General features: G+C 54.0%; 1 protein-coding gene across 1 annotated transcript in view; it reads left to right on the top strand.

Moving 5' to 3' along the window:
• The window catches only part of XKR7 (XK related 7), a 29,544-nt gene that overhangs the window by 3,860 nt on the left and 1,339 nt on the right, over positions 1–24,345 (top strand). The window contains 1 exon segment of the mRNA XM_075072442.1: positions 23,964–24,163. Within this exon segment, the coding sequence (XP_074928543.1) occupies positions 23,964–24,163 (200 nt within the window).

The following is a 24,345-nucleotide window of genomic DNA, read 5'->3' as shown; positions in this document are numbered from 1 at the left end:
AGATTTCCAGTCCAGTCTTAAATGCCCTTTCTAGCCAATAGAGCACAGACATGCTCAGTTTGGGGACAGTCGGATGCAATCAGCACACCATTAACAGCCCAGACCAGGCTGTGTTTCATCCTGTGTCTCATGCTGATGAGATTTCTCAGTTTACAAATTCCTACCTACTTTACTTGCAAAAGGTCAAAACTATCTTCTCTAAATGGAGAACTATCAAAGGGAAAGAAAGTCCTTTGGGGTCTGTTCTCCCCTTGACATGCTTGCCTGCCTCCCATTAGCGTTAATAGGAGCATGTGCACATGCCAAGGGGACGGCCTTCTCCAGTCTGTGCACATCACACAATGTATTTGCATTTGCTGTTCATTTCTCTCTGTCTTGTAATGTCTTTGCTCAGAAAAGCTTGGCTGGATGTGGCATCTGTTTTCCCAGTCATGTTCTGCTTTTACCCAGTTTCACATGTGGTTTGGTCGAGGCACAGTAGGGCCACATGGTTTCCCAGAGGTCACACAATAGCTCAGAGGTCATTTGCTGGCTCTGCCTGAATGATTAATATTAACTCTACTTGGCATTTCTAGATCACTTTCCATCCAAGGATCTCAGTGCTCTTTGGAGACATTTCATTAGGCCTCCACGTGCGTCCGATCTTATCATCATCCCCATTTAAATGGGGGGATAGCAAGGATCAGTGACTTGCCTATGATGATACAGAAAAGCAAGGCCCTTATTCCTGAAACTGGATCCACATGGCCCCCAGCAGGGCCCCAGTGACTTCAGCAGACCCATGGTTGGGTGCAAGAGTCTGCCTGTGTGGATTCAGTTGCATAACTGGAGCCTAGGTTTGTGGCAGAGCTGGATACGAAATGGAGATCGGCTGACTTCTAATCCTGATCCTTTAGCCACGGGATTCTCCTTGGAACACACGGCCCTTCTGTTTCCCTTTGCTCTAACCACTCAAACAAGCAGGGATTCCTTTGATTCCCTAATTACACCATTTTCTCGGCTATAAACTGGGCTTATTAAAGAACAATTTGTATTGAAATCAGCCAGCTCCCCTGTTCTCTCTTCTGGGTCCCACCTGTTTCTCCTGGGCAGTGCACTAGGCTTTTCGGGGTAGGAGCCGTGTTTTTCAGAACATGAGCTGGGACACCCAGTGGCTGTGGGTCCTCACTTGCGATTTGAAGAAGCGTTGGGGGCGGGTGGGAAGGGAAGGACTTAATGCCTTTAATCAATGCGTTGATGTGACATCATTCAGACTGTGCCACATGGAGCTCTTTCTAATTATTTCACTTTGCAAGATGTATAATGGATTAAAATGGCTGCAACTGAAAAGCAATTTTCTCCTTGTTTAAATAAAGGATTACGGAATAATATCCCAAATTACCTTTTAGGAAAATTGTACTCTGTATCAATTACTTTTAGATCAGTGGGTCTGTCTTGTTTTTTCATCTCAGGATAATGATTAATGAATTTAGTTACAACTGGGGCTAGGTTCTTTTTTTTTTTTTTTTGGTTTCAACACTTGAAAATTGGAGTCAGTAATTGGAACAAGTTAAGGACAGAGCTGGCTGGCAAAGGCGCTGAGGAGATGCTGGTATTGTTTTGGATTATTTATATCACTCTGAACAAGGTTAATAATGAGGGTATTTAGCTGGCTACTTGCCGTGCGGCTTGTCTCTGGGTGATCCTTGCAAATGAGAATGTGCATTTCAACAGGTTTATTGTGGAGGCACGAGGTCTAACGTGACACTCCAGCAACTGAAGGGCTAACTGTGCTTGTGACAACAAACCAAGCCTTTCCACACGTTCCTTAGAGACGAGCTCCTGTCCGAACCCTTTATATTAATGTTTACACTGGTGTTCCTTGGCTTATTTTTAATATGAAGAAGGCAGTAATTAGCTCGAATCGCCTTTTCTAGATTTCTGCTTGAACATCAGTTTTTTTAAATTAAATGATTGTTTGTAATTGATTTCTTATTTCTCATGCAGCTGCCACTAAGTTTGGTTCATAAAAACCTAGCCATGCCCTGTCAGGGCAAGAGAGAATATTTTTCTGAGTTGAAACGTAAACTGTATGATCAAATGCATAACAAATAAGAATCAGCATTTCATTCTCGCAAGTTGATGGGCGATGAAATCTTGTTTTAATGAGATCCATGGAACTGACAGAATGATGGGAAAATAATTGTGCCCCGCAATGAAAACAGAGAGTGGGGGAGGGTCACTTGTTGAATCCTTGAAGAGCTGGAGATTGTATTAGCAGATGTGCATATTTTGTGCTTCCTTATTCCTCCCCTTTCGCTTTGTTCCAGTAATGAACTGTGCACAGCAGCTGCTGGCTGCGTGGAGGGGAAGGCACTGCCATAGGGTTAGCGTGCCTGTCGGGCCATTGTGCATTGCAGGCAGCAGTATCATTGCAATGACAAGCCCAATTAGTGAGTTTGATTACATCAAGAGGATAAGGTCACTGGTGTCTGGGCTCCTTGCACAGACCTGGGAGGGGGACTCCCTGTGGATCCAGGTTGCCTATGCCCTATGGACACGAGGAGTAGAGAGCTCTGAAATGCTTCAGCTGAGTGGACTTCTGGAAGCCTGTGGCTCGGATTGCTGCAGTTGTGGGCTGTGCTTTTGCTGCCTAGTGTGTAGCCCCACAGTTGGGGGCTTTGCTTTGTTCACCTCTCCTCCTAGTACTTGACGGCTACCTCTCCTCCCCGCTGGGATCCTCCCCCTGAGGGCTCATCCCTCCATAGCCCCACAAAGGCAAGCACTCCAGTGCAAGGGATTATGAATTTACTATGTTTGTACAGCTCCTAGCACAGCAGGCCCTGGGCTCTGACTAACTGAGGCTGGTGGACACGGAGCAGTAATCCCCCACCCCCTACCAGCTGCTCACACCTCTTGCCGATGCCCGTCTCTCTCCAGTGCACAAAGGAGAAAGCACACGCTGGCCCAGCACTTGTCATTTCCCACGGGCCAGCTGTGGGGCCAGCCTCGGTGGCTGAGCATCTGTCTGTGTGTCTGTCCATCCCATCCAATCCTCAGTGGGGACTGACAGCGGGGGTGCCACGTGTACTGTGCAGACAAATGGGCATGTTCCTGCCCAAAGAGATGAGTCTGTCTGGGGAGCACAGAGATCAAGTCTGCCCTGGAGGGGTTATGACCTGCTAGGTCTTTTTCATCGCGAGCCTCTGTGATGCTGTGAGAGTTGGGGCTAATGAGGCCTGGTCTACACTATGCAGGTCGAGATAAGTCTTCTTCCATCGAAGTTCTTGTGCCCATGTCTACACCGTGTCACCAGTCGTCCTAAGCTCTCCATTAGGGCCACGCAGCAAACCCACCTCCCCGACCAATGTGGAGCCCCAGCCAAACTGCTGAGGTCGTCGCAGTGCGAGTGTAGACACAGTTTGACCTGTGTCGACCTAGCAGTCCTCCAAAAGCTGTCCCACAATGCCCCATTCCCTGCATCAGTGACCGCTCTGGTCACAATTCTGATCTCCACTGCTCAGCGGTCATGGAGACTAGACGCCACCCCCCAGAACTCCGCCAAGTATTTTTGAAATGCCGTTTCCTGATTGTCCAGCATGGCGAGCACACTTAAGCAGCTCTCCCTGGCTGTGTGCAATGCCCATGCCAGCTCTGCCCACCAGCCGCGCTCCTGCCTGGCCTAGACAGGAGATATTGGATCTCCTGGCCCCAGGGTGGGGAGAGAAGAGGCTGTGTGACGGACCAGCCGCAGAAACATGGTCATCTATGAACAGATTGCACCAGCGCTGCAGGCAAAAGGGGTCTGACAAGGACAGCGCAGGAGCTGAGGCAGGCATACCACCGGGCCAGGGTGGCCAACCAGCAATCTGATGCTGAGCCTCAGACCTGCCACTTTTCCAGCCAGCTGCAGGCCATCCTTGGCAGAGACCCCACCAGCACCTGGCAGGCCATTGTGGATACCTCTCAGGACCCTGAGACACAGACCCTGTCTGGAACAGCTAGGAGCAGGAGGGAGATGTGGCACATGGTCTAGCCATGCCACAAGCCAGGACCTGTTCGAGACTCCACCAGTCTCTAGCCAGTCCTGCCAGCTGAGCACGGATGACACAGATGAAGGGGAAGGGACCAGGGTAAATGACAGCATACATTTTTCTTTACGGTGTTTCAGTTTAAAGATTGTGCCTGGCCTGTACTCGTACCCATGGAATAGGGGCTGAAATTTGATTATTTCATGCAACCAAAGTTCCTTTCTCCCACCCAAAGCTGAAGTGGTGATAAGTGGCATGTTTTATTGCAGCCTTGTCTGAGAATAAGGGAAGCAAGTTTTAAAACTTCTCTTTCCCTTTCTGTAGTGACTGTAAATCCTGTGATGCATCTGTTAGTTTTTATCGGCTGCTGCAAGCTTGAGGGGTGCCCCCTCCACACCCGCAGAATGCCTGGTCCTGAGGAGGAGGAGCAAGAAGACGACTAAGGGGGATGTGTTCAGCGAGATCCTGCAAGCCAGGGCCACATCGGACCACAGACAAAGCGTCTGAAGGGCTGCCATGACAGACATCATGGAGAAGGAAAGAGCAGACAGAAGAAAGGCCCAGGAATCCCAGCAGTGAAAGAAGATGCAGATGCACCAGGATATTAGAGGTCTTCTCAGACCCAAATGCTGAAGACCCTGGCTGGCCGACTCCCCACCCTTTGCAGTCCTTAGAGAACTCCCTGGTAGCAGGTCCTTACAGCCCCCAACATTCCATGTGGCACCGCGGGTCGCATCCGAATTCTGACCACCATGGTGGGACAGCAAGGAAAATGCCAGCATCACATACACTGGCCTGTGGGAACCACGGCTGGCGTATTCCTGGCCACAGGGGACTATATTTGTGCATTGAAATGGACAGAAATGTTTGTTTGCTGCCTTTCCAAGTGTAAAGTTCCAGTCCATCAATTTACATGAGAGGTTTCTAGTGCATTTCCTGTGAGGTTTGGCTCTTTCTTTCTTTCTTACATTTGGCTGCTCAGTAAAGTTCCATTGTTGAAGAAAGTGATAGAATCTACAGACGGCACTAACTCAGGCCAAGGCAGGGAAGGCCCCGTCCCTGAGTAGCTGCAAGGCATGCTCCAAGTGGAGGGACAGATTGAAAGGGCACTGGCAGGCAAGGGGAAGGAGCTACAGGCTGCACCAGGAGGTGAGGCTGACGCCTGGAGCTGTGAGAGGAGTGACTACAGCTTTGTCAAGCCTACAATAGACACCATGATCCAGATCCCCCTCTCCCTTTGGGAGCTGGAAACTCACAAGAGCCTGTGAAGAATGGGACATTGTCCTACGGGCAGATGAAGTGGATACACCTAAATCTCTGTCCAGGCCCCAAATGAGGGAGTCACAGCCGGGTAGAAAGTGACCCTGGGGTAGTAAAACTTGCAGGGGGTGGGGCAACAACTGGTCCAGACACTGTAGGGCCCCTCTAGGGCCCTGATTCAGGACCTGGTGAGGTGGGTGGGCCTGGGTCCCCCTACCTTGCTCCACTGCACATACTCCGTGACAGACTCCTCAGGGGAATGGAAGGGACAGTGAGGAGAGAATGAGGTCCAGCAACATACAACCCAGCCAGGACCCCTTCTAGAAGCACCAGGACAAAATAATCTGTGGATCCATTGCTTGACCAGTTGGCCAGCTGGCTATCAGACTGACACCCCTTCCCCTCCCCAGAGAATAGAATTATCTTTATTTGCTCCCAATCCATATTGCAGAATGCACGGCAACACGCAAAGCACCCAGTGCTTGTAAATGTACAGCAAGCACCACGTGACAACTTGTATAAATGCACAACAAGAAGCACTGCACAGTTCCTAGCAGCCCCAGCTCCAGACAATGCTCCAGAACAGAACATGACCGAGGCTGACAGTCCAAATGCTTCTTCAGATCCTCCTGTATCCATATAGCCCGAGGAGCTCTTGTGATGGCCCTTGCATGTGGCTGGTTGAAGTCAGCAGCCAACAGCTCAGCCCTCTGCTCAGACAGTAGCACGTTGCACACTGGAATGCCTCCCCATGAGGCACTGCCCTGTGCAGCAGCAGAAGCACTTCCGGTGTATATGTGCAGCATGGACGCGCCCCAGCAATATCCAGACTGCGGCAGCTGTGCACTGACGTAACTTGTGCTGATCAGAGTTTGGAGTGTAGACCTGCCTTAGAAAGCATTTCTGGCTCTTGTTGGTGTACTAAGCACTCAGCCAGCACATGGAAAAGCACCAGTGCAAAGGCCGAAGTTACGTGTCTAACAGTGCCCCAGACCGCGTCATCTGCAAGGACTGAACCTGAGGCCTTTGGCTCTAAAAGCACGAGCCCGAACACCTGGCCCCATTGCAGTCAATGGGAGTTTTGCCATTGATTGTAATAGGGTCAGTTGGCTCAAAGGCTGCAGCAGACACCATCACCTCTGTGCATGGTCTAGTCACTAGGCATGACTAAGCATATGGGTTACGATCAGCCCCCGGCGGCTCTGAGTCTGTCTGGCCTGCTCACCTTTAGGTCGGACATGTGGCTCAGTTGTTCAATCCCAAAGCAGTAACGTTATAGAGTGACTTTCTTTCTTGGCCATTTAGTTGGTGATAGAAGGCAAAGGGCCGGACCCTCAGGCCCCGATGGAACCACGGGAGGCCCTGAACGCAGCAGAACTGGGGTGGCTCTGCTGCCCGCTGGGCTAAAATGGGGGGATCTCCACCACAGAGCTGTGTTCCAGGGGGTCTGCGCGTACCTGATCAGGGAGCAGGCCTGGGAGCATGGCAGTGGAGGAGCAGGGGAGGGGAAAGGACACCACTTTTGTCCATCTCTGTATTTATACCATGTCCCTCACAATGAGAGCTGAAATCCTGAGGAATGGCTGGTAGATCTGTGGCTATGCGGATCTACTGGGAAACACCCCCAGTTCCCCATGGGGGAGAAGAGGAGGGAGGAATCATAAAGTACAAAGTGAGCCCCGTGAATCGTGAATTGCGCACAGGGGCGGCTCTAGACATTTCGCCTCCCCAAGCACGGCGGCATGCCACAGGGGCGCTCTGCCAGTCCACTGAAGCCACGGGACCAGCCGACCCTCCGCAGGCATGCCGCCGAAGGCTGCCTGCCTGCCGCCCTCCCAGCAACCAGCAGAGCGCCCCCCCGCGGCATGCTGCCTCAAGCACGCGCTTGGCGTGCTGGGGCCTGGAGCCACCCCTGACTGGGGAGCATGCTGGGCAGATGTAACTGCCGCTCGCAGCAGTGACAAACTGCAGTCACAGGCAGTGTATAACTGATACACTCGTGTTGGTCACCATTCTTCTCCAAGCAGCAGCTGCAGCAGCCTTTACCTCCGTTCTTAACAAGGTTGTGAGTGACGTGGACAATGTATGCAACGGGGATTTCACCGCTGATCCAGAGAAGGAAGTACTCAGCTCCTCCATGTCTGCCGGACAGCAGCATGGTGGGCTCGGCCCATTGCTCAGTAAACAGGCTTTTAAAAGATTTATTTGGGACCCCAAACCTGATCCTGCTTTGGAGACACAGGACCAAGTCACTGGCTCCTCCAGCCACACCATCCTTCCAGCACTTGCCTCTGTCATCAGCACTTGGAATAGCGCCTGAAGCAGAACTCCAACAAGCAGTTTTGGTGCAAGGTGACAAAGAACAGCACAGAGCTGGAGTGCTGGGGCTTGGGCTGGTTGTTCTACCTGAAAAGCCAAGGGTCTGAGTCTGATCTTGTCAGCTACTTTTACGCCAGCATCCCTTCATTGCTTTCAGTGCAGTTACTCCTGATTTACACCTGAGTGAGTGAGACTAGGGGCCAGTCCTGAGTCTTTTCAGGAGGCTGCGTTGCAGTTGTTCTGACTGAAGATCGGGGGAAGGGTGAGGGAGGAGGATCTGGCACAGGAAGCTGAGAAAAGTGCAGCTTGATAGCCAGTTTTAACACTTGTCCTTTGCCTTACAATGGGCTTGGTAGATTGGGAACAGATGGTGTCCAGCTCCTTGTCCTTGCCAGAGCCCAGTGCAGGGAGCTGAGTGCATGCCCTGTCAGCACTCTCCTGCTCCGCCAGGCGCCCCCAGCTTTCCTTTCCAGTCCTCACATCGCGCAGGAGATAGCTGGGGATTGGGAGGCAAAAGACCAGTGGGGCTTCCCCGTGACAAGCTTTCAAATGCTGAAACAGCAGATTGTGTAGCTGGCACTTGCAGAGAGAGAGAGGTGTGGGCTGAACCAGGAACTCCTGGGACAGTCTCCCTCTGTGGCCTTGGGCAAGGCATGGCAGCGCTTTGTGCCTCAGTTTCCCCAGCTACCTTCTGTGGGTGTTAGGGTTTGTGAAGTGCTGTTAAGAGGAAAAATGCTAAATGTAGTTAAAGGTGGTTTGAGTGTTATTCATCTGTATTTTATGGTTAACCCCCCCACAGTTCTCCATCAGGACAGTCGGGTCAGGGGCTTTCAGAAGCGTGCAGCAAACATATTCACACATGGCTCAAAAATGAGCCCTTGCTCTTCCTGGAGGAAAAGCCACTGTTGTGGCTGGGGTGTTCAAATCCCTTTGGTGGTGTGAACTGACCTTGGACTCCTGCACTAGAGAGGGGATCTCAATGAATACAAGAGGACTTTGCCCAGTTTACTCCCTTGCCCAGACACACCGTGGGCCCTGAGATCCCAGGACTTGCACATGTGCTTAACTATAGCATGTGACTAAGACTTTGCCAGCCTGGGCCCTGGTGAAGGAAGCATCTCTTGTCTGCGAGGGAGCAGTGAGTTGTGGGCAGCACAGAATGCTAGAATTAGCAGCTCCTTCAGGGCTGCATATCAAACCCTTCCTTTTACACTAATGCAAACAAACCAATTGGAGCCGGGGAGCCTGGCTGCAGGGTCCCAGGCCGGCACACCGCAGTAATTGGCATATAATGAATCTGGAATTGAACTATTAAAATCACATTATTTGCTGACACTAATGTTTTGTTCGGTTGCCAATGCTCTGAAGGTCCTTTTGTGACTCTCAGCAGGAGCGACTCGTAACTGTCTCACAAAGAGCGGGGGGCTGGGAAATAAGAAAATTAGGCCATTAAAGCAACTCCTAAGGGCTCTATCCCGAGCCACCACTTGAGAATGAGACTGTGCCGGAAAAATGGCCTTTTGTCCTCGCGTTACGTCGAGAGGCTTCACTGAGTGCAGGAGTCGCTGCTAAGAGCGTTTCTCCACAGGCCACGGGGCTGGGAACTCAGAGTCCAACACGCTAGCAAGTGAGTGAGAGATTTTGGCAACTTTTCAGGACCTTCTGCAGGGCACTGCGTAACTGTCTATGCGTTGCACTGGGAAGTAACCCTTTCATGCAGCAGATGCCAGCCACTGGTGGAGACCAAGAATTGTTCATGTCCCCTGGCTGATGCTGAAGCTTTCCCTTCCCCACCTCAGGGTGTGATCCTGCCAGATGCTGAATGTCCTGGGGACCTCATGACTTCAGGGAGAGATGAGATCATTCAGCTCCACATGGGGACACAGCCTTCATGCCAAGCTTCTCTGATGGGACCCAGCCTGCCACTACTACTCAGCTCCTACCCTCTGTGCCAGCTTTAACGTCCTGTCCCAGGGTGACTGGCCCCTTTAAGGGGAGGTAGGGTTAGCCTCACCTAGGCTACAACTAATTAGCTGCTTTCCAGCCTCAGCAGGCGGGGCTAAAGGGAGTCAGCTGGTGCTTTAATAAACACTTGGCTCTTATAAAAGGTCTGAGTCTGAGCTCAGTGTGGGGATGGAGTCACAGGAAGTGGGTAGTAGGGTGGTGCTCTTCTGTAAGAGGCCCTGAGCTGGGGCTCCAGGGGAACCAGCCTGTAGACTGAGTGCTCGATAGCAGAGCAGGGGAGAGACTGAGAGGTGGCCCAGAAAGGAGCTGGGAAGGATGCCCAGAGGGTGGGCTGAAGAAAAGTCCATGCAGGGCAGAAGAATGTTTTGTTTGCTAGGACATTTTAAGTGGAGTCCTGTTACGCTGGAAGGGGTTAACTTTGTTTTGTGGCTTTGCTGGAGTGGAAGCCATGTGTCCAGCACTGACCTGGCTCTGTGGAGTTTCTTTATTGGGACTGTGTGACGAACTGGGACTGTTCCTAATGTTTGCTCTGAATACTGTGTTGGTGCCCCAGTGTCCCCTAGGCAGTTCTTAAGTATCTGGCAGAGCAAAGGGCCAGTGCACCTAATGCCTGGCACTCTGTCTCCTAGCAACTGATGGCCTGGGCCCCTCCTCTTCCCCCCAGTCTCAGGGCTGGTTACAGGTAGGCAGGTATCCTGAGTCCAGGCAGCCCTCCCACTGCCAGCAAGGTCATTTGCATTTTCACTGACCATTTCCATCCCAGCCAATTGGTTCTGGATTTAAATTCAACTCACCCGGCAGTTACAGGAGCAGGGTCGGGATCCTGTCCCGGAGGGAGACAGTCACCCCCAACAGGGCCTCCCAGCCGATATCCTGGAGAACCCAATGACCAGCCAGTCCGACCCCTCCTGTGTCTGCACAGGGACTCCGGCCATAGGCAGGGCGAGGGGCTTCACCCAGGGACCTCACCAGGTCCCACAGTCCTCAGCATCTGCGCTGCACCACCACAGTTCCTCTGTCCCAGGGCTCGCCCCTGCAGGCGTGTTTCCCCACTGACCCTGGGCAGCCCCCTATGTCTCTCCACTCCACCATCACCAGTCCGTGCTGCTGCTGCTTCTCCTGCAGCTTTTCCACAGCCTCTTGCTCTCTCTCATGGTCCTTCGCTCTCTCAGGCTCTGCTCCAATCCCATCCATCTCCGATCCCTGTGGGGAACCCAATCGTGAAGATCTTGTCTGGTTGGGGACCAGACCTGGTAGTGCGTCTGGCTACGTGCTCCAGTACTTGTAGCATCTGGGTCAGGAATCTGTCTCAGAGTTGGTTCCTCCTCCTCCAACTGCACGATTAACGTGCCATTGTGAACTCATGCGTAACTCTCTCTCTGTGCAGATCACAATGTCCTTCTTAAGGAGCTGGTGATAAGGCCTACACTTCACCGTTCCAAGTGGCTCTGGACTCACGTGTGTGCTCCTCTCCCATGGTTTCCAGGAAGAACCCCTGGCTGTGCCAGCCTTCCTGTGATCACCACCTCTTTGCCAGGGTCGAGCTGCAGACTCCTCTGCCCTGGGACTGCTCCTGCAATCCCCAGAGGAACCCTGCTACTTGCAAAATCCTTCTCTCTCAGGGTCGAGGCAAGCTCCTCTGCTGAGACTGCTCACTGCAGTCCTCAGGGGGACCCCGTTACTCCAACAGTCCTTCTCGCTGGTCACACACTTCCAGAGGTTAACTGCCCCTGAAACCGTCCTCTCTCAGCCTTCAGCACGCCTGTCCTCATTATCCCTCCTTTGTTTTACTGCTCCCCAGTTACTTACTGCAGGAAGCGCCATCCACGGGGTGCAGTATCTCCCTCCGCTGCCACCAGTTGTCACGGAGTCCCCGGGCGATGCTCTGGAACTGCTCCCACAAAGCCAGGCAGGACTTTGGAGACCTCCTCTCCTCCGGAGCAGACTTGTTCAGGGCAAGAAGCTCACACGTCTTCACTCTTGGGTCTCTCCTTGGAGCATTCAGCATCCTCTGCCCTTCCGTGCGCTTCCCACAGCGAGCCCACCCAGGCTGGGTCCTGGGGAGCCACCGGGTTCGCACCCCCACTTTGCAGTCAGCAGTGACTCTCAGCCAGCAAAACAGAGGTTTATTCGATGACAGGAACAGAGTCTAAAACAGAGCTTGTAGATACAGCGAACCAGACCCTCGGCCGGGTCCATTCTGGGGAGCAGTGAGCCAAACCCCTAGGTCTGCACTTCACTCCTTATCCCAGGTAGCTCCAGACTAACCAACCCCTCAGCCCCTCCTCTTCTGCTCAGCTCCTTTCCCGGGCCAGGAGGTCACCTGATCCCTTTGTCTCCAACACCTTCAGTTGGCACCTTTGCAGAGGAGGGGCCCAGGCCATCAGTTGCTAGGATACAGAGTGCCAGGCATTAGGTGCACTGGCCCTTTGCTCTGCCAGATACTTAAGAACTGCCTAGGGGACACTGAGGCACCAACACAGTATTCAGAGCAAACATTAGGAACAGTCCCAGTTCGTCACAGACTGCTTAATAGGGAAACTGAGGCAGTGCTGCAGCGCCATCCCTGGTCTTGGGGGGTGGGGTGCTTGGGAAGCAGCTGACCTTGTTAGATCCATATTGCAGACTGGCATGCTGAAGCTGAGGCTGAGCTTGGGAGGGGTGTGTGATCCTGAGGAGGCTAGAGCAAGCACAGTTGAATGGAAGGAGACAAATGCTGGCTGGTGCCAATGTAACCTTCATGGGGTAGCTGACTTGCAAGGATTGGGGCCATTAATGTAAAGCCCAAGACATGAGCCCATGATCTGAAGGCCAGAGGAGCAGGTCCTGCATGTCCGTACCTGCCTCCTCCTTTACCTTGGCAGGGAGTCCTGCTGCTTTCTTTTCAGCTTGTGCATCCACTCCTGCCAGCTGTGGCCACTTGTCTTGGAGACCAGCTTCCACGTGCCTCCTGCTGCCATGGGTAAGGAAGGCGCCTGTCTGCTCTCTCCCCCTCTCTGCTCTTCTGCTTTAATTTGCTCCCAGGAGCTGCCTGCTGCAACCCCACCTCTCCAGGAGCCTCCATGGGTGCCTCTGACTTTGGGGTGCTGTCAGGGAGCTAGTGAGCAGGGCTGGCAATGAGGACTTCAAAGGGCCAGTTAATTCCAGTGAAGTCAGCAGGTAGTTTGTATCCTGCAGGGGGCTGATCAGCCCCTGGGGTTCTGTGTGACCTTGGGTGAGGCCACCCCCCCCCTTCTGGACCTCCATTTCCCCACCTGTAAAATGGGGGACAGTGATACTGGCTTCATCAGGGTGTACTGAGCTCGGTTAATCTCTCCTGAGTGCTTAGAGATCCCCAGTTGGAAGGGGCTGGTGCAGAGCCGATGGTGTGAATAGGCTGAATACTGCTGTCCGCTTACTCAAGCCTCTTTTTGCTCAGGCAAAGCTCCCCGACTGCGACGAGAGCTGTGCCAAGTAAAAACTCCGTGAGGGGCTCAGGCCGTGGCTGGTTCTTACGAGCTGGTACTTGAGCTGGGGAAGTGGACCAGGTACTCGGCTGTCACCAGGTGCACATGGGCTCTCCTGCCTATCAGGTGGGATCTCGCTAGCAGCTCCTGTTCCTTAATACGTGACTGGAAGGCACTCGGACGAGCACAGTGTAAGAACCTATATAGAGCTGAGTTACTTGGTAGCCCCTGGGTTTCCCTGGCACAGAACGGTCCCAGAGAGCAAGGACACCTAAGGGGTCAGGGTGGGGGGGGACAACTCCTGACTTTGCGAGCTCCCTTCTGTGGCTTTCCAGGAGCAGTACTAGCTCTGCTGTGTAAACCCCCACAATCACTTTCCAGGTGCCAAAAGGGGCTGATCGCTGGGGAGCAGCCTCAGAGACTCACTGGGGTAGCCTGCAGCTCTTCCCTGAGAAATCCCCATGTGGATCCTCACTCCAGGGGCCCCTATCTCGCTGATGCCCAAGGTTGACATTCCTAGTGGGCAGTGTCAGGGGATGGGAGGAGGTGGGTCTGTCCCTGTCCCTGGCCTCTGGACCCTAAGAGTATAAGCGGTGGTGTAGCCTCTAGTTCCAGTGGTATGTCAGGGTTTTGCTGCAACCTCCCTCCTCACCCCCGACTTGGCCTCTGGCTCTGCTGCTCTGTGTGGGGGAGCTGCCGCCCAGTGGCTTTTCAGCGAATGCCCGCCGGGGCCGGGGCCGGGGCCAGAAGCAGAGCGGTGCTCAGTGACTCCAGGGATGGAGATCCTGGGACGAGGTGCACAGGTTCCTGGTTAGGTACTTACGCAGCTTCCACGAGCCTGCCTGTACATTGAAAGCCGGCGTGGCGCGAGACTGGGCAGGCACAGGGGTGACTTGCTGGGTGGCAGAGTTTCTCCTTGTGGGGCTACGGCTCTCCTGTCTTCCCGGCCCTTCCCTGTCCTTCCCACAGTGATTGATGAGGGTTTCTGTCATTAAGAGCCATTACCAGGTGTCCTGGCCCTTCTGAGTGGCTGGGAAATTGTCAAGAGCCCAGTAAATCCCCCTCCCTGCTGAATATTGAAAGCGCAGAATTAACAATCACTGTCACACGTCAGTGTCCCTGGTAACGCAGCCAGCCAGGGAGCTGTCAGCTCAGTGACAGCAGAAGGGCACCTCTCTGTCTGTGCTGATACACCCCTAGCCCTGCCTCTCTTCCCTCAGGGCTCCACCACCTTGCCCCGCTCTGCCCTCTCCCCTCCCAGTCCCTCAGCTGCCTAGCTCACTCATGCTGTTTTGCCTCCCCTCTGTTTTTCATTCATCTCCCTGGTGTCTGCTGTCCCACAGACCAGATGCCCCTTTCCAGTGCCCCAGCTGCCAGGGGGCTTCACCCACCACTGAGGGGATTTCCTGCAGGGCTCCAGGCTTTTAGGGGGCTCTGGCATTGCTGGTCAGGTGTCTCTGCAGTGCTTTAGCGCTGCAAGCCATGGAGGTGCTGTGTAGCTGGGCCATGTATTCCTCCCAGGGTGTTGGCAGGGGAAGGTGGGCATCAGTTAGGTGTGGGAAGCAGGGCCCTGGTGCAGCAAGGCAGTCAGCTGGCAATGCTCTGGCACTGGGGGCGGTGCAGCATTCCGTCGCACCGGCGTCCCCGGCGGAGCTCTGGCACTGGGGGCAGTGCAGCATTCCGTCGCACCGGCGTCCCCGGCGGAGCTCTGGCATTGCAAAGCGCCTCTGAGTAACAGGGCACTGGCACAACAGCCTGGCAGGCTCTGGGGGAGGGAGGGGACCGGGCCTCCATCTCTTGCAGGCTTTGGATTTACTCCCAAGGGGCCATGCCTGCATACACAGGGCCCAGTGCTCTGGGACTTTCTGGGGCAGCCCCCCTGATTTCTGACCCTCTCTCTCCACTCTAGGCCCAGCTGTCATACGCTCTTTCCGGCTCATTATCTGTGTCTCCTTTGTCTCTAGAGTTGCCTCTCCCTCCTCTGCTGCTCCCTCGCTCAAGGGCCCAGGCGCCTGCCGCTGCCCCTGCACCCTCCACAGTACCCCATGTTGTTGCTGCTTCTCCTGTCAAACCAATTGTCACTTTTCAGCTGCTCTGGAACCTTCCAGCTCCAAGAGTCCATCTGCCCCTCCCAGCCCCCCTGCAAATTTTTCTCCCTGCTAGTCAGAGCAGTCTTCAGGGCTGGGCTCCTTTCCTGGGGGGCTTCCATTGCCAGTGCGTGCAAGAGGCAAAGGAAAGTCTCCCCACAGGAGGGTGAAGGAGCCACTGCTCTGGTTCTGCCATCCAGCTCCTCCTCTGCGAACAGAGCAGCAGCCACGAGGGTGGCCCAGTGGCTGGGACGGTCATGGCCTGCAGCATCCAGCTCAGCAAATGGTGCATGTTTCACTGGAAACAGTTTGGTGCAGTTTGTTTGCCAAGGCAGGTTCAGCTATTGGGCCCAGAGACCCAAGATCGCTGGCAGCTTCCTCCTGCCCACCCATCCCTACCTGAGCACCGGTGCCAACAGCTCTCCTGCATCTTCCCACCCTCTGAGATAAATTCATTTGACTGTTTCAGTATAAAAATGACTCCCCCTATTAGAGCTCTTGTCTGAGCAAAAAGCAGCCACTATTCCCAAGGCCGGATCAAATATCTTCTGCCTGCCCCTTGCTTCCTGCTCGTTTACTCCCAGCTCCGGGTGGAGGTCAGAATGAGCTCTATTTCAGGTCCCAGCGGCCCTGCCCTTACCCCCCAGACGCCAGCTGCTACATGCTCTCATCCGCTCTCCTTCCCTCGCTGCATCTTGCACTTCCCCCTCTTCTCCCTCCTTCAGAAAGCCCTGCTGCCGTGCCCTGGGAGCAGTGTCTCTCTGCAGATCCCTGTGTGCCTGGTGGGCTGCATGAAGAGTGGGGGTCCCTGTGGCACCCCAGGCCTCACCTGAGGGACGGTCTAGAAGAGGGCTGGCCCCATGGGTCCAGACTTGGAAGTGGAGTGGCGCAGGCTGTGGAGTGCTGCTGTCTGTGGGGAACCGAGCTGCAGCTTTCAGGGGGCTGTTAACCTCCCCTAGGGAGAGGGTGTGGCAGCAGCTCCGGCTGGAGGTGACAAAGGGCGGAGCTCTGTCCGGGCCAGAGGGTGAGGTGGAATGTGGGGGGGTCTGGGCTGGGGGGAGCCGCCTGTGGAGCACTACCTGGCAGTATTGCCTTTTGTCACGGAGCGTGGGGGAGTCCGGCCCTGCACCCCTCTTCCTGGGACTCTCAGCCAGCCAGTAAAACAAGGTTGATTGGATAACAGGAATGCAGGTTACAGCAGAGCTTGTAGGCACAGCCAGGACCCCTCAATCAAGCACCTCTGGGGTCCAGGAAGCTTAGCCCCCTGAATTCCAACCACCCAGCCTAAAACCGAAACTAAACTACTTTTCCTCCAGCCGGCCCTTTCCTTTGTCCCGCTTCCCTGGCAAAGGTGCTGACTCCCTCCCCCCCCCCTTACCTGGCTCAGGTTACAGGCTTAAATCCTGTCCCTCACCTAAAGACATCCCCTGCTCTCCCATCCCCCACACAGACAGACCCTACTCCATCACACCTTTCTCTTGGCACACTCTGAACAATGTGTTTCTCCATAAGCCCATGACTGAGAAACCATGGGGCCAAGTCCAGGGCTGGTGTAATCAGGCAAAACACCACTGAAACCAGTGATACGGTACCTGTTTGCACCATGCTGGAATTTGACCCAGTAAGAGGAATGATTCCCCTCTGGGGGTGTGCACAGGTGTGTAGGGTGTGTACGCGCCTGTGCCTGTTGCACAACGATGGGAATTGCTCCACTGCTCCCTCTTGTCTTGCACTTCTGTCCTACCTGCAGCTTCTCCTTATGCCCCTTGGAGTGATGCTGTCTTGCAAAATGGTGCTTGGCCTCAGCGTGACACAGACATTGCTTGGATCCCTGCATTCTGCACCATCTAGATACCCCACACCCTGATGAACCTGCTGCTGGCCACCTGCCACTGCTGGATGACCCTCAGCCTATCCCAGATACAGTCCTAACCCTAAGGTTACCCCTAGCACGTCAGTGAGCACTAGCTGGCTCTGGCAGGTAAATAGACCCTGCCTTGTTCATTCCTGTTTGTCCACTGGCCCAGAGTCACCCCCCACCCCCACTCCCACAAGCTCCCTGTTATGGGCTCCCGCTCTGGTGCCCCATGAGCAGAGCTGGGGGAAACATTTTTTCACATAGGAAATTTGCTGAGAAATGCATTTTTCAGGATCCCAACACTGTCCATGAATTCAGAGTGAATTCAGCAAATGCCTTTGGCTGACAACAAAAATATAAAAAATCTGGAAGCATTTTGCTTTGAAAAAAATTGAAACAAACCATTTTGAAAATGTCTGGTTTGATTTGACATTTGAACGTAAGAACAGCCCTACTGGGTCAGACCAAAGGTCCATCCAGCCCAGTGTCCTGTCTTCTGACAGTGGCCAATGCCAGGTGCCCCAGAAGGAATGAACAGAACAGGGAATTATCAAGTGATCCATCGCCCATTCCCAGCTCCTGGCAAACAGAGGCTAGGGGCATGTGTAATTAGAAATATTTCATGTTCACCCACATGTATTTTCTTCTGTATTTTATTCCACCAAGAAACCCAAAAGTCAGTTTGGCTTGAAACAAACCAATTTTCCCCTGGTATTTTTCAGTTCAGCTGCCAAATTGACAAATCAGGTATTTCTTCAGTTGTGCTCCTGTGTGCTGGTTTCTCAGTTCTGGCCCAGTATTATCTTCCCTCACTTAGAATTATAGCAGGGCCATGGAAATAGAAACTTTGATTCCTAATCACTGGAGTACCAACAGACGCAGATATCTGAGAGCTTCCTCACAGCCAGGGACTCTAAAAGAATCCAAGCGGAAAGCCAACTCTGCACCCCAGTGCAGATGCCCGGGCCACTCCATACCAGACTTCTGGCTTTGCAAAGTTGATCTTTCCAAGAACAGAACTTTCTAGCACAGGTGCCCCACCCCTTTGAGAGCATTGGCTGGGCAAGTCACCCCCTGTAGTCCCGCAGCCTCCCGTAGCCCCAACCTGAGTAAAGAGGGCTCCTAGGACAAGATGGCCAGAAGGACCTGGGGCTGAGTGTGAGAAGCTGTTACGGAAAAGGACTCCAGACTCATCTTCTGCCATCCTTCCCCTGCCTAGGATTTCTGTTGCAGCACGTTCTTCCTTTCTTTTTCTGCTCAAAGATCACTGAGGCTTTGCACAGGCTGGGAGGTAGCCCAGCTGGGAACACCAGCCCCTCTTGCTTGATATCCACAGTGCCTTGCTTGGAGCTGCGTTATTCAGGGGAAATCATGCGTTATTCAGAGACACCCACTACAAGTCCCGCGAGACTCAGTGGGACCATCCTTCCCTTCCCTTCCCTTCCTTTCCCTTCTCCATGCACTGAGATCTTCCAAGAGATTTGCTCCACGTGTTGGGCCAACACTTCCTGCACTAAGAATGGGGAGGAGGCGAGCACTGGAGCAGGAAGAACTCTCGGCTGGAACAGATGCCAACTGCAGCTGAGTGCTCGCAAGGGCAGTGTGTTGTGGGGCTCTGCTCCTTTGGAAAGACATATGACGTTGAAGGTGCTAGTGGAGTATAATTTGTCTGGTCACTGGCTAAATACAGCCCTGTCTCTGCTCAGCCTTTTATCATATGTCCCACAGCAAGGAGCCTGTTTCCCAGTAATAGTCACTAAGGAGCATTGACTTATTGCAGCTGAGAAAATGAACTTTGCTCAGGCTTGCCCGAGGTGGCCAGCACGTTCCTGGCGCACTACAGGGGGATGCCAGGCCTTGGTGTCTTCCAGCAGCCAGAGCGGGGCCAGCCCTACCTCCTTGGAGATGATGTAAGGGCTTAAAGTGCTGGGATAAGGCTTTCTCTTAGCACTCACCAGCTAATGGAGTCGGCTGACAGCATTTTATGGATCTGATACAAAGGCCATCAGTTTGCGTGACAGTTTTACTAGATTGGGAGGGAGCTTTATAGTCGAACTTCCTTTTGCTTAATTTTTCTGTTTTCCCAGTCGTTTGTCTCTCGCCTTCCGACACCTACGTGAGGTGGTTTCAGTAGCGGAGCAGCGTGGAGCACAGGCCAGCAACCAGCTCCTTAGCCCTGCTCCACCACTGGAGCTCAGCCATGACCTCCTGAGATGCCCTTTCCCCAGGGGTCCAGCTCCTCAGCTGGCAGAGTTCTCCTCCGTCCCAGGGTGAGGAGAGAGAGAGGAATTGAATGTCTAGGTGTGACGAAGTGGGATTGTTCTTAATGTTTCCTCTGAATACTGTGTGGGTGCCTCAGTTTCCCCTATGCATTTCTTAAGTCTCCAGTGTGCATAAATGGCCGACAATCTGTCTCCTAGCAACATATGGCCACGGCCCTTCCCCCCTTTCAAGGGGATGGCTAAAGGTGAACAAAGAGATCAGGTGACCTCCTGGCCTGGGAAAGAAACAAAGCCCAGAGAGGAGGGGCTGGAGGGTGAGTCAGTTTGGGGCAGACGTGTGGGTCTGGCTCACTGGCCCCCCAGAATGGACCTGGCTGAGCGGTCCCGTTCTCTGTACCTACAAGCTCTGTTTTAGACCGTGTTTCTGTCATCGAATAAACCTCTGTGTTACTGGCTGGCTGAGAGTCACGTCTGACTGCGAAGTGGGGGTGCAGGACCCTGTGGCTTCCCCAGGACCCCACCTGGGCGGACTCACTGTGGGAAGCACACGGAGGGGCAGAGGATGCTGAATGGTCCAAGGTCAGACCCAGGAGGTGAAGCTGTGTGAGCTTCTTGCCCTGAAGACAGTCTGCTCCAAGGGAGAGGAGGCTCCCCAAAGTCCTGACTGTTCCAGAGCATCGCCCAGGGACTCTGTGACACTAGTGAATAATTCAGAGGATGTAACTGACTGTGAGCACCAAGGCTGTTTGTCCCCAGCACCCAGGTGAGAGCCACAGGCAGCAGGGGAGAACCTCTGGCTGTGAATACCTGGCCCTTGAGCTGGGTAAGGCAGGAGCTCCAGCACTGATCGGCTGTGAATTAAGCTGCATTGCAGCTCCCGTCACTTGTAGTCAGTTTTCCTTGGGCACCTCTGAATGTGGGATAACGAACAGCAGGGATGAGACCATGAGATGACAGGGCACTGCTATAGGGAACCTCAGATCTCTGGGGACCTTATGGCCTAGGTCAGGCAGAACACTCTATAGGGAATCATAGGATCATAGAAGATTAGGGTTGGAAGAGACCTCCAGAGGTCATCTAGTCCAACCCCCTGCTCAAAGCAGGACCAATCCCCAACTAAATGATCCTAGCAAGGGCTTTGTCAAGCCTGACCTTAAAAACCTCCAAGGAAGGAGATTCCACCACCTCCCTAGGTAACCCATTCCAGTGCTTCACCACCCTCCTAGTAAAATAGTGTTTCCTAATATCCAACCTAAACTTCCCCCACTGCAACGTGAGACCATTTCTCCTTGTTTTGTAATCTGCTCCCACTGACAACAGTCTAGATCCATCCTCTTTGGAACCCCCTTTCAGGTAGTTGAAAGCAGCTATCCTGGGGAAGCCACAGGGTCCTGCACCCCAACTTTGCAGTCAGATGTGACTCTCAGCCAGCCAGTAAAGCTGAGGTTTCTTAGATGACAGGAACATGGTCTAAAACAGAGCTTGTAAATACAGAGAACAGGACCCCTCAGATGGGTCCATTTTGAGGGGTAGCGAGCCAGACAGCCACATCTGCACTAACTCCACATCCCCAGACAGCCCCAAACTGACTCACTCTCCAGCCCCTCCTCCTCTGGGCTTTGTCCCTTTCCCGGGCCAGGAGGTCACCTGATCTCTTTGTTCTCCAACAGGTTTAGCTATTGCCTTGCAGGGGGGAAGGACCCTGGCCATTAGTTGCCAGGAGACAGTGTCGGCCCTTTGCTCTGCAACAATTACACCCCCTTATTCCACCGCCTAGAGGCTTAAGCAATGCACAGGGGAAACTGAAGCATCCCCACGGTATTCAGAGGAAACATTAAGAACAGTCCCACTTCGTCACAACCTGCTCCATAATTTTTCCAGGGACAGAGGTGAGGCTGACTGGTCTGTAGTTCCCTGGATTCTCCTCCTTCCCTTTTTAAAGATGGGCACTATATTTCCCTTTTTCCAAGGGTCGGGGACCTCCCCTGGTTGCCACGAGTTTTCAAAGATAATGGCCAACGGCTCTGCAATCACATCGGCCATCTGCCTCGGCTGCATTGCATCTGGCCCCATGGACTTGTGCATGTCCAGCTTTTCTAAATAGTCCTTATTTTTTCACTACTGAGGGCTGCTCACATCCTCCCCATACAGTGCTGCCCAGTGCAGCAGTCAGGGCCGGCTCTACAGTTTTCGCCGCCCCAAGCAGCGCGCCGAATTGCCGCCACGGACGGGGGAGGCGGGGCAGTCCCTGTGCCCTTAGGGCGGCAGGCGCGTTTCCATGGCGGCAGCAATTCGGCAGCAGTTTCTATGTTTAGCTGACGCTGCCCCGGACAGCTAAACATAGAAGCTGCCGCCGAATTGCCGCTGCTGCAGAAACGCGCCTGCCGCCTTAAGGGCACACAGACTGCCCCTCTCCTCACCCCAGCCCGCAGCGGCAATTCGGCGTGCTGCTTGGGGGCAAAACAACAGGGAGTGCCGCCCCTTGCAGATCGCCGCCCCAAGCACCAGCTTGGAATGCTGGTGCCTGGAGCCGGCTCTGGCAGCAGGCTGGGAGCTGACCTTGTCTGTGAAGACCGAGGCAAAAAAAGCATTGAGTACTTCAGCCTTTTCCACATCCTCTGTCACTAGGTTGCCTCCCCCATTCAGTAAGGATCCCACACTTTCCCAGATCACCTTCTTGTTGCTAACCTACCCATAGAAACCGTTCTTGTTACCCTTCACATCCTGTGCTAGCTGCAACTCCAGTTGTGCGTTGGCCTTCCTGATGACAGCCCTGCATGCTCGAGCAATACTTTTATACCCCTCCCGTGTCATCTGGCCAAGTTTCCACTTGTAAGCTGGAAACTAGAGCAGTTGCTCACTGATACACATGTCTGTGGGTCATCCATACAGACTAGTCACCCCACATAAGGCCTGGGGCCAGGACCAGAAGACAGAAGGATACTTACAGCTTGAACCTTGCTCACCCCAAGGCTCTGTCTACACCCAGAGTGGCCGACCTGTGGCTCCAGAGCCATGTGCGGCTCCTTGTATAGGCACCGATTCCGGGGCTGGAGCTACAGGCGCCAACTTTCCAATGTGCCAGGGGGTGCTCACTGCTCAGCCCTGCCCCACTCCAGCCCTCCCCTGAGCTGGGAGGTGCTGATCTATTACTGGGGCTCTTCGGCGATATACCTTGGTGCATTCTGGCTCCTTCTCAGGCTCAGGCTGGTCACCCCGGTCTACACTGCAGTCAGTGGTGTGATCACAGCACGTTACCCAAGTTAGCTTTGATCTAACCAGGTCCAGTGCCAACAGCAGGGCTGCACACGCTGGCCCTGGGCGTGCACTTGAGGGCCTGGCTAGCTTTGCTGCTGCTGCTCTTGGAGATGGCGAGATCAAAGTCAGGTTGGGGGTGCGTACACATGCCGCAGTCACACCTTCGATTGGCATGTAGACAGGATTCCTGTGGCCCAGTGGCTGCATAGGAGCTGCCTGCTTCGTCTGAGCCGAGGGCAGTGTAATAGGAATTTGGCAATGGCTCACCACAGACCCAGCGCAGCTGGTCAGTCCTGGGCTTGTTGCTGGGGAGGGGCAGGGGAGTCCCTGTTTGCAAAGTAAAAGACGGCCTGTTTGTAAATCACAAGCCCATATCCACACAAACACCTCGGCTGACCCCACACTGGCTACCATATGGCAGGCACAAGCCATGTGATGGCAGCAGCCAGAGCCAGGGAAGGCTCTGTCATCAAAACCCTGTGAGTTTCCTGCATATGGCTCCCCAGGCCTCAGTCAGAGCAGCTGTTCCCTTTATCCTGTCTGATCAGCATGGCAGGGGAAGAGGGGCAGGCTTCAGTCGGGTTAGAGAAAGTATATTCGCTTCCGAAAGCCAAGGTGCCTGCCACATTCTCCCTCTGAGATCAGTGCTGTCAAACTGCACCCCCCGGGTCAGGGTGCAGCCCAGCGAGAGAGACCAGGGATCTCACATGGGAGGGGATCTCAGTGAAATAGACCAGAATGCCGCATTCAGGAGGCAAAAGGTATGGTGCTATCCCAGGGAAGGATACTGGGATTCGGGATACAAAGAGCCCAGGCTCTGTGGCATGAGCAATCGGGGGGCTGTGCAGCCTAACCAGGCTCCGTACCCACTGAAGCCCTGCAAAGCTTGAGAGGGGATCCCCCTTGGGGCAGCTGCATAAGCCCAAATCCTGTCCCTGCCCAGCATGCCCTGTCTCTACTTGATCCGTGTGAGGGTGGGTCTGGATTATTGCTGATTGGCAGTCAGGCTGACCAGGCCTCTACCTCTCCCACTCCACGCCTAGGCAGCCACAAAAGCCTCCTGTACAAGGCGGGAGGGAGTCTGCAAAGGGCTCTGTTTCATGGCACACAACACAGGGGATCCCTGCATGGGTCCCCAGTATCCTCCTACCCCACCAGGCACCTTTGGGGCCCTCTGCACCCAGGGGGAGGAGCTCAGCACTTGCCCCAGGGCCAGGGGCAGCTATTAACATACAGAGCAGGAGGGGGAGACTCAGGCAGGCAGAACACAGGAAAAGCATCTGCAAGTGGACTCACTTGTCCTGTCCCACCTCTCCCGGCCCAGCAAAGGCATTGGCAGAACGGGGTCAGCCCCAGGGGTGAGCATGGAACATGAGACCCGAGCGGAGTTTTACAGAGTTCCTTTGGCACTGCAGGGATCTCAAAGGGCATCACAGAGCAGTGAGTTAAACACTCTCTGGGCTGTCTCTGACATTGAGCGAGTGGGGAGCAGGGGCTCGCTCAGGTCTCACCCGCTGTCTTCCCTACCTTCTGCACAGGTACCTCCGGACCCTGTACCTCGGCCTCCAGAGCCGCTGGCAGTCAGAGCACAGGCAGCGCCACTTCTATTGGAAGATGATGTTTGAGAGCGCTGATATCAGCATGCTGCGGTTGCTGGAGACCTTCCTGAAGAGTGCCCCCCAGCTGGTGCTGCAGCTCAGCATCATGGTGCAGCAGAACAACATCGAGCCTCTGCAGGGTAAGGGACGCCTCTCGCCTACCCAGCCCCTATCCCAGCCCTCCATCTGCCTTCCTGCCCCCCTCATCACCAGTTACTGCGGGGGACATGCCATGAAATTAAAGGTGGCAAATGCAAAACTGAGAGACAGAAAGAGTTTCTCACACAATGGGGAAAGAGACTGTGGAACTCTGTGCCACAGT

The sequence above is a fragment of the Chelonoidis abingdonii genome, chromosome 14 (assembly GCF_003597395.2).
Source record: "Chelonoidis abingdonii isolate Lonesome George chromosome 14, CheloAbing_2.0, whole genome shotgun sequence".
Lineage (NCBI taxonomy): Eukaryota > Metazoa > Chordata > Testudines > Testudinidae > Chelonoidis > Chelonoidis abingdonii.
This window is presented reverse-complemented; position numbering and strand designations above follow the sequence as displayed.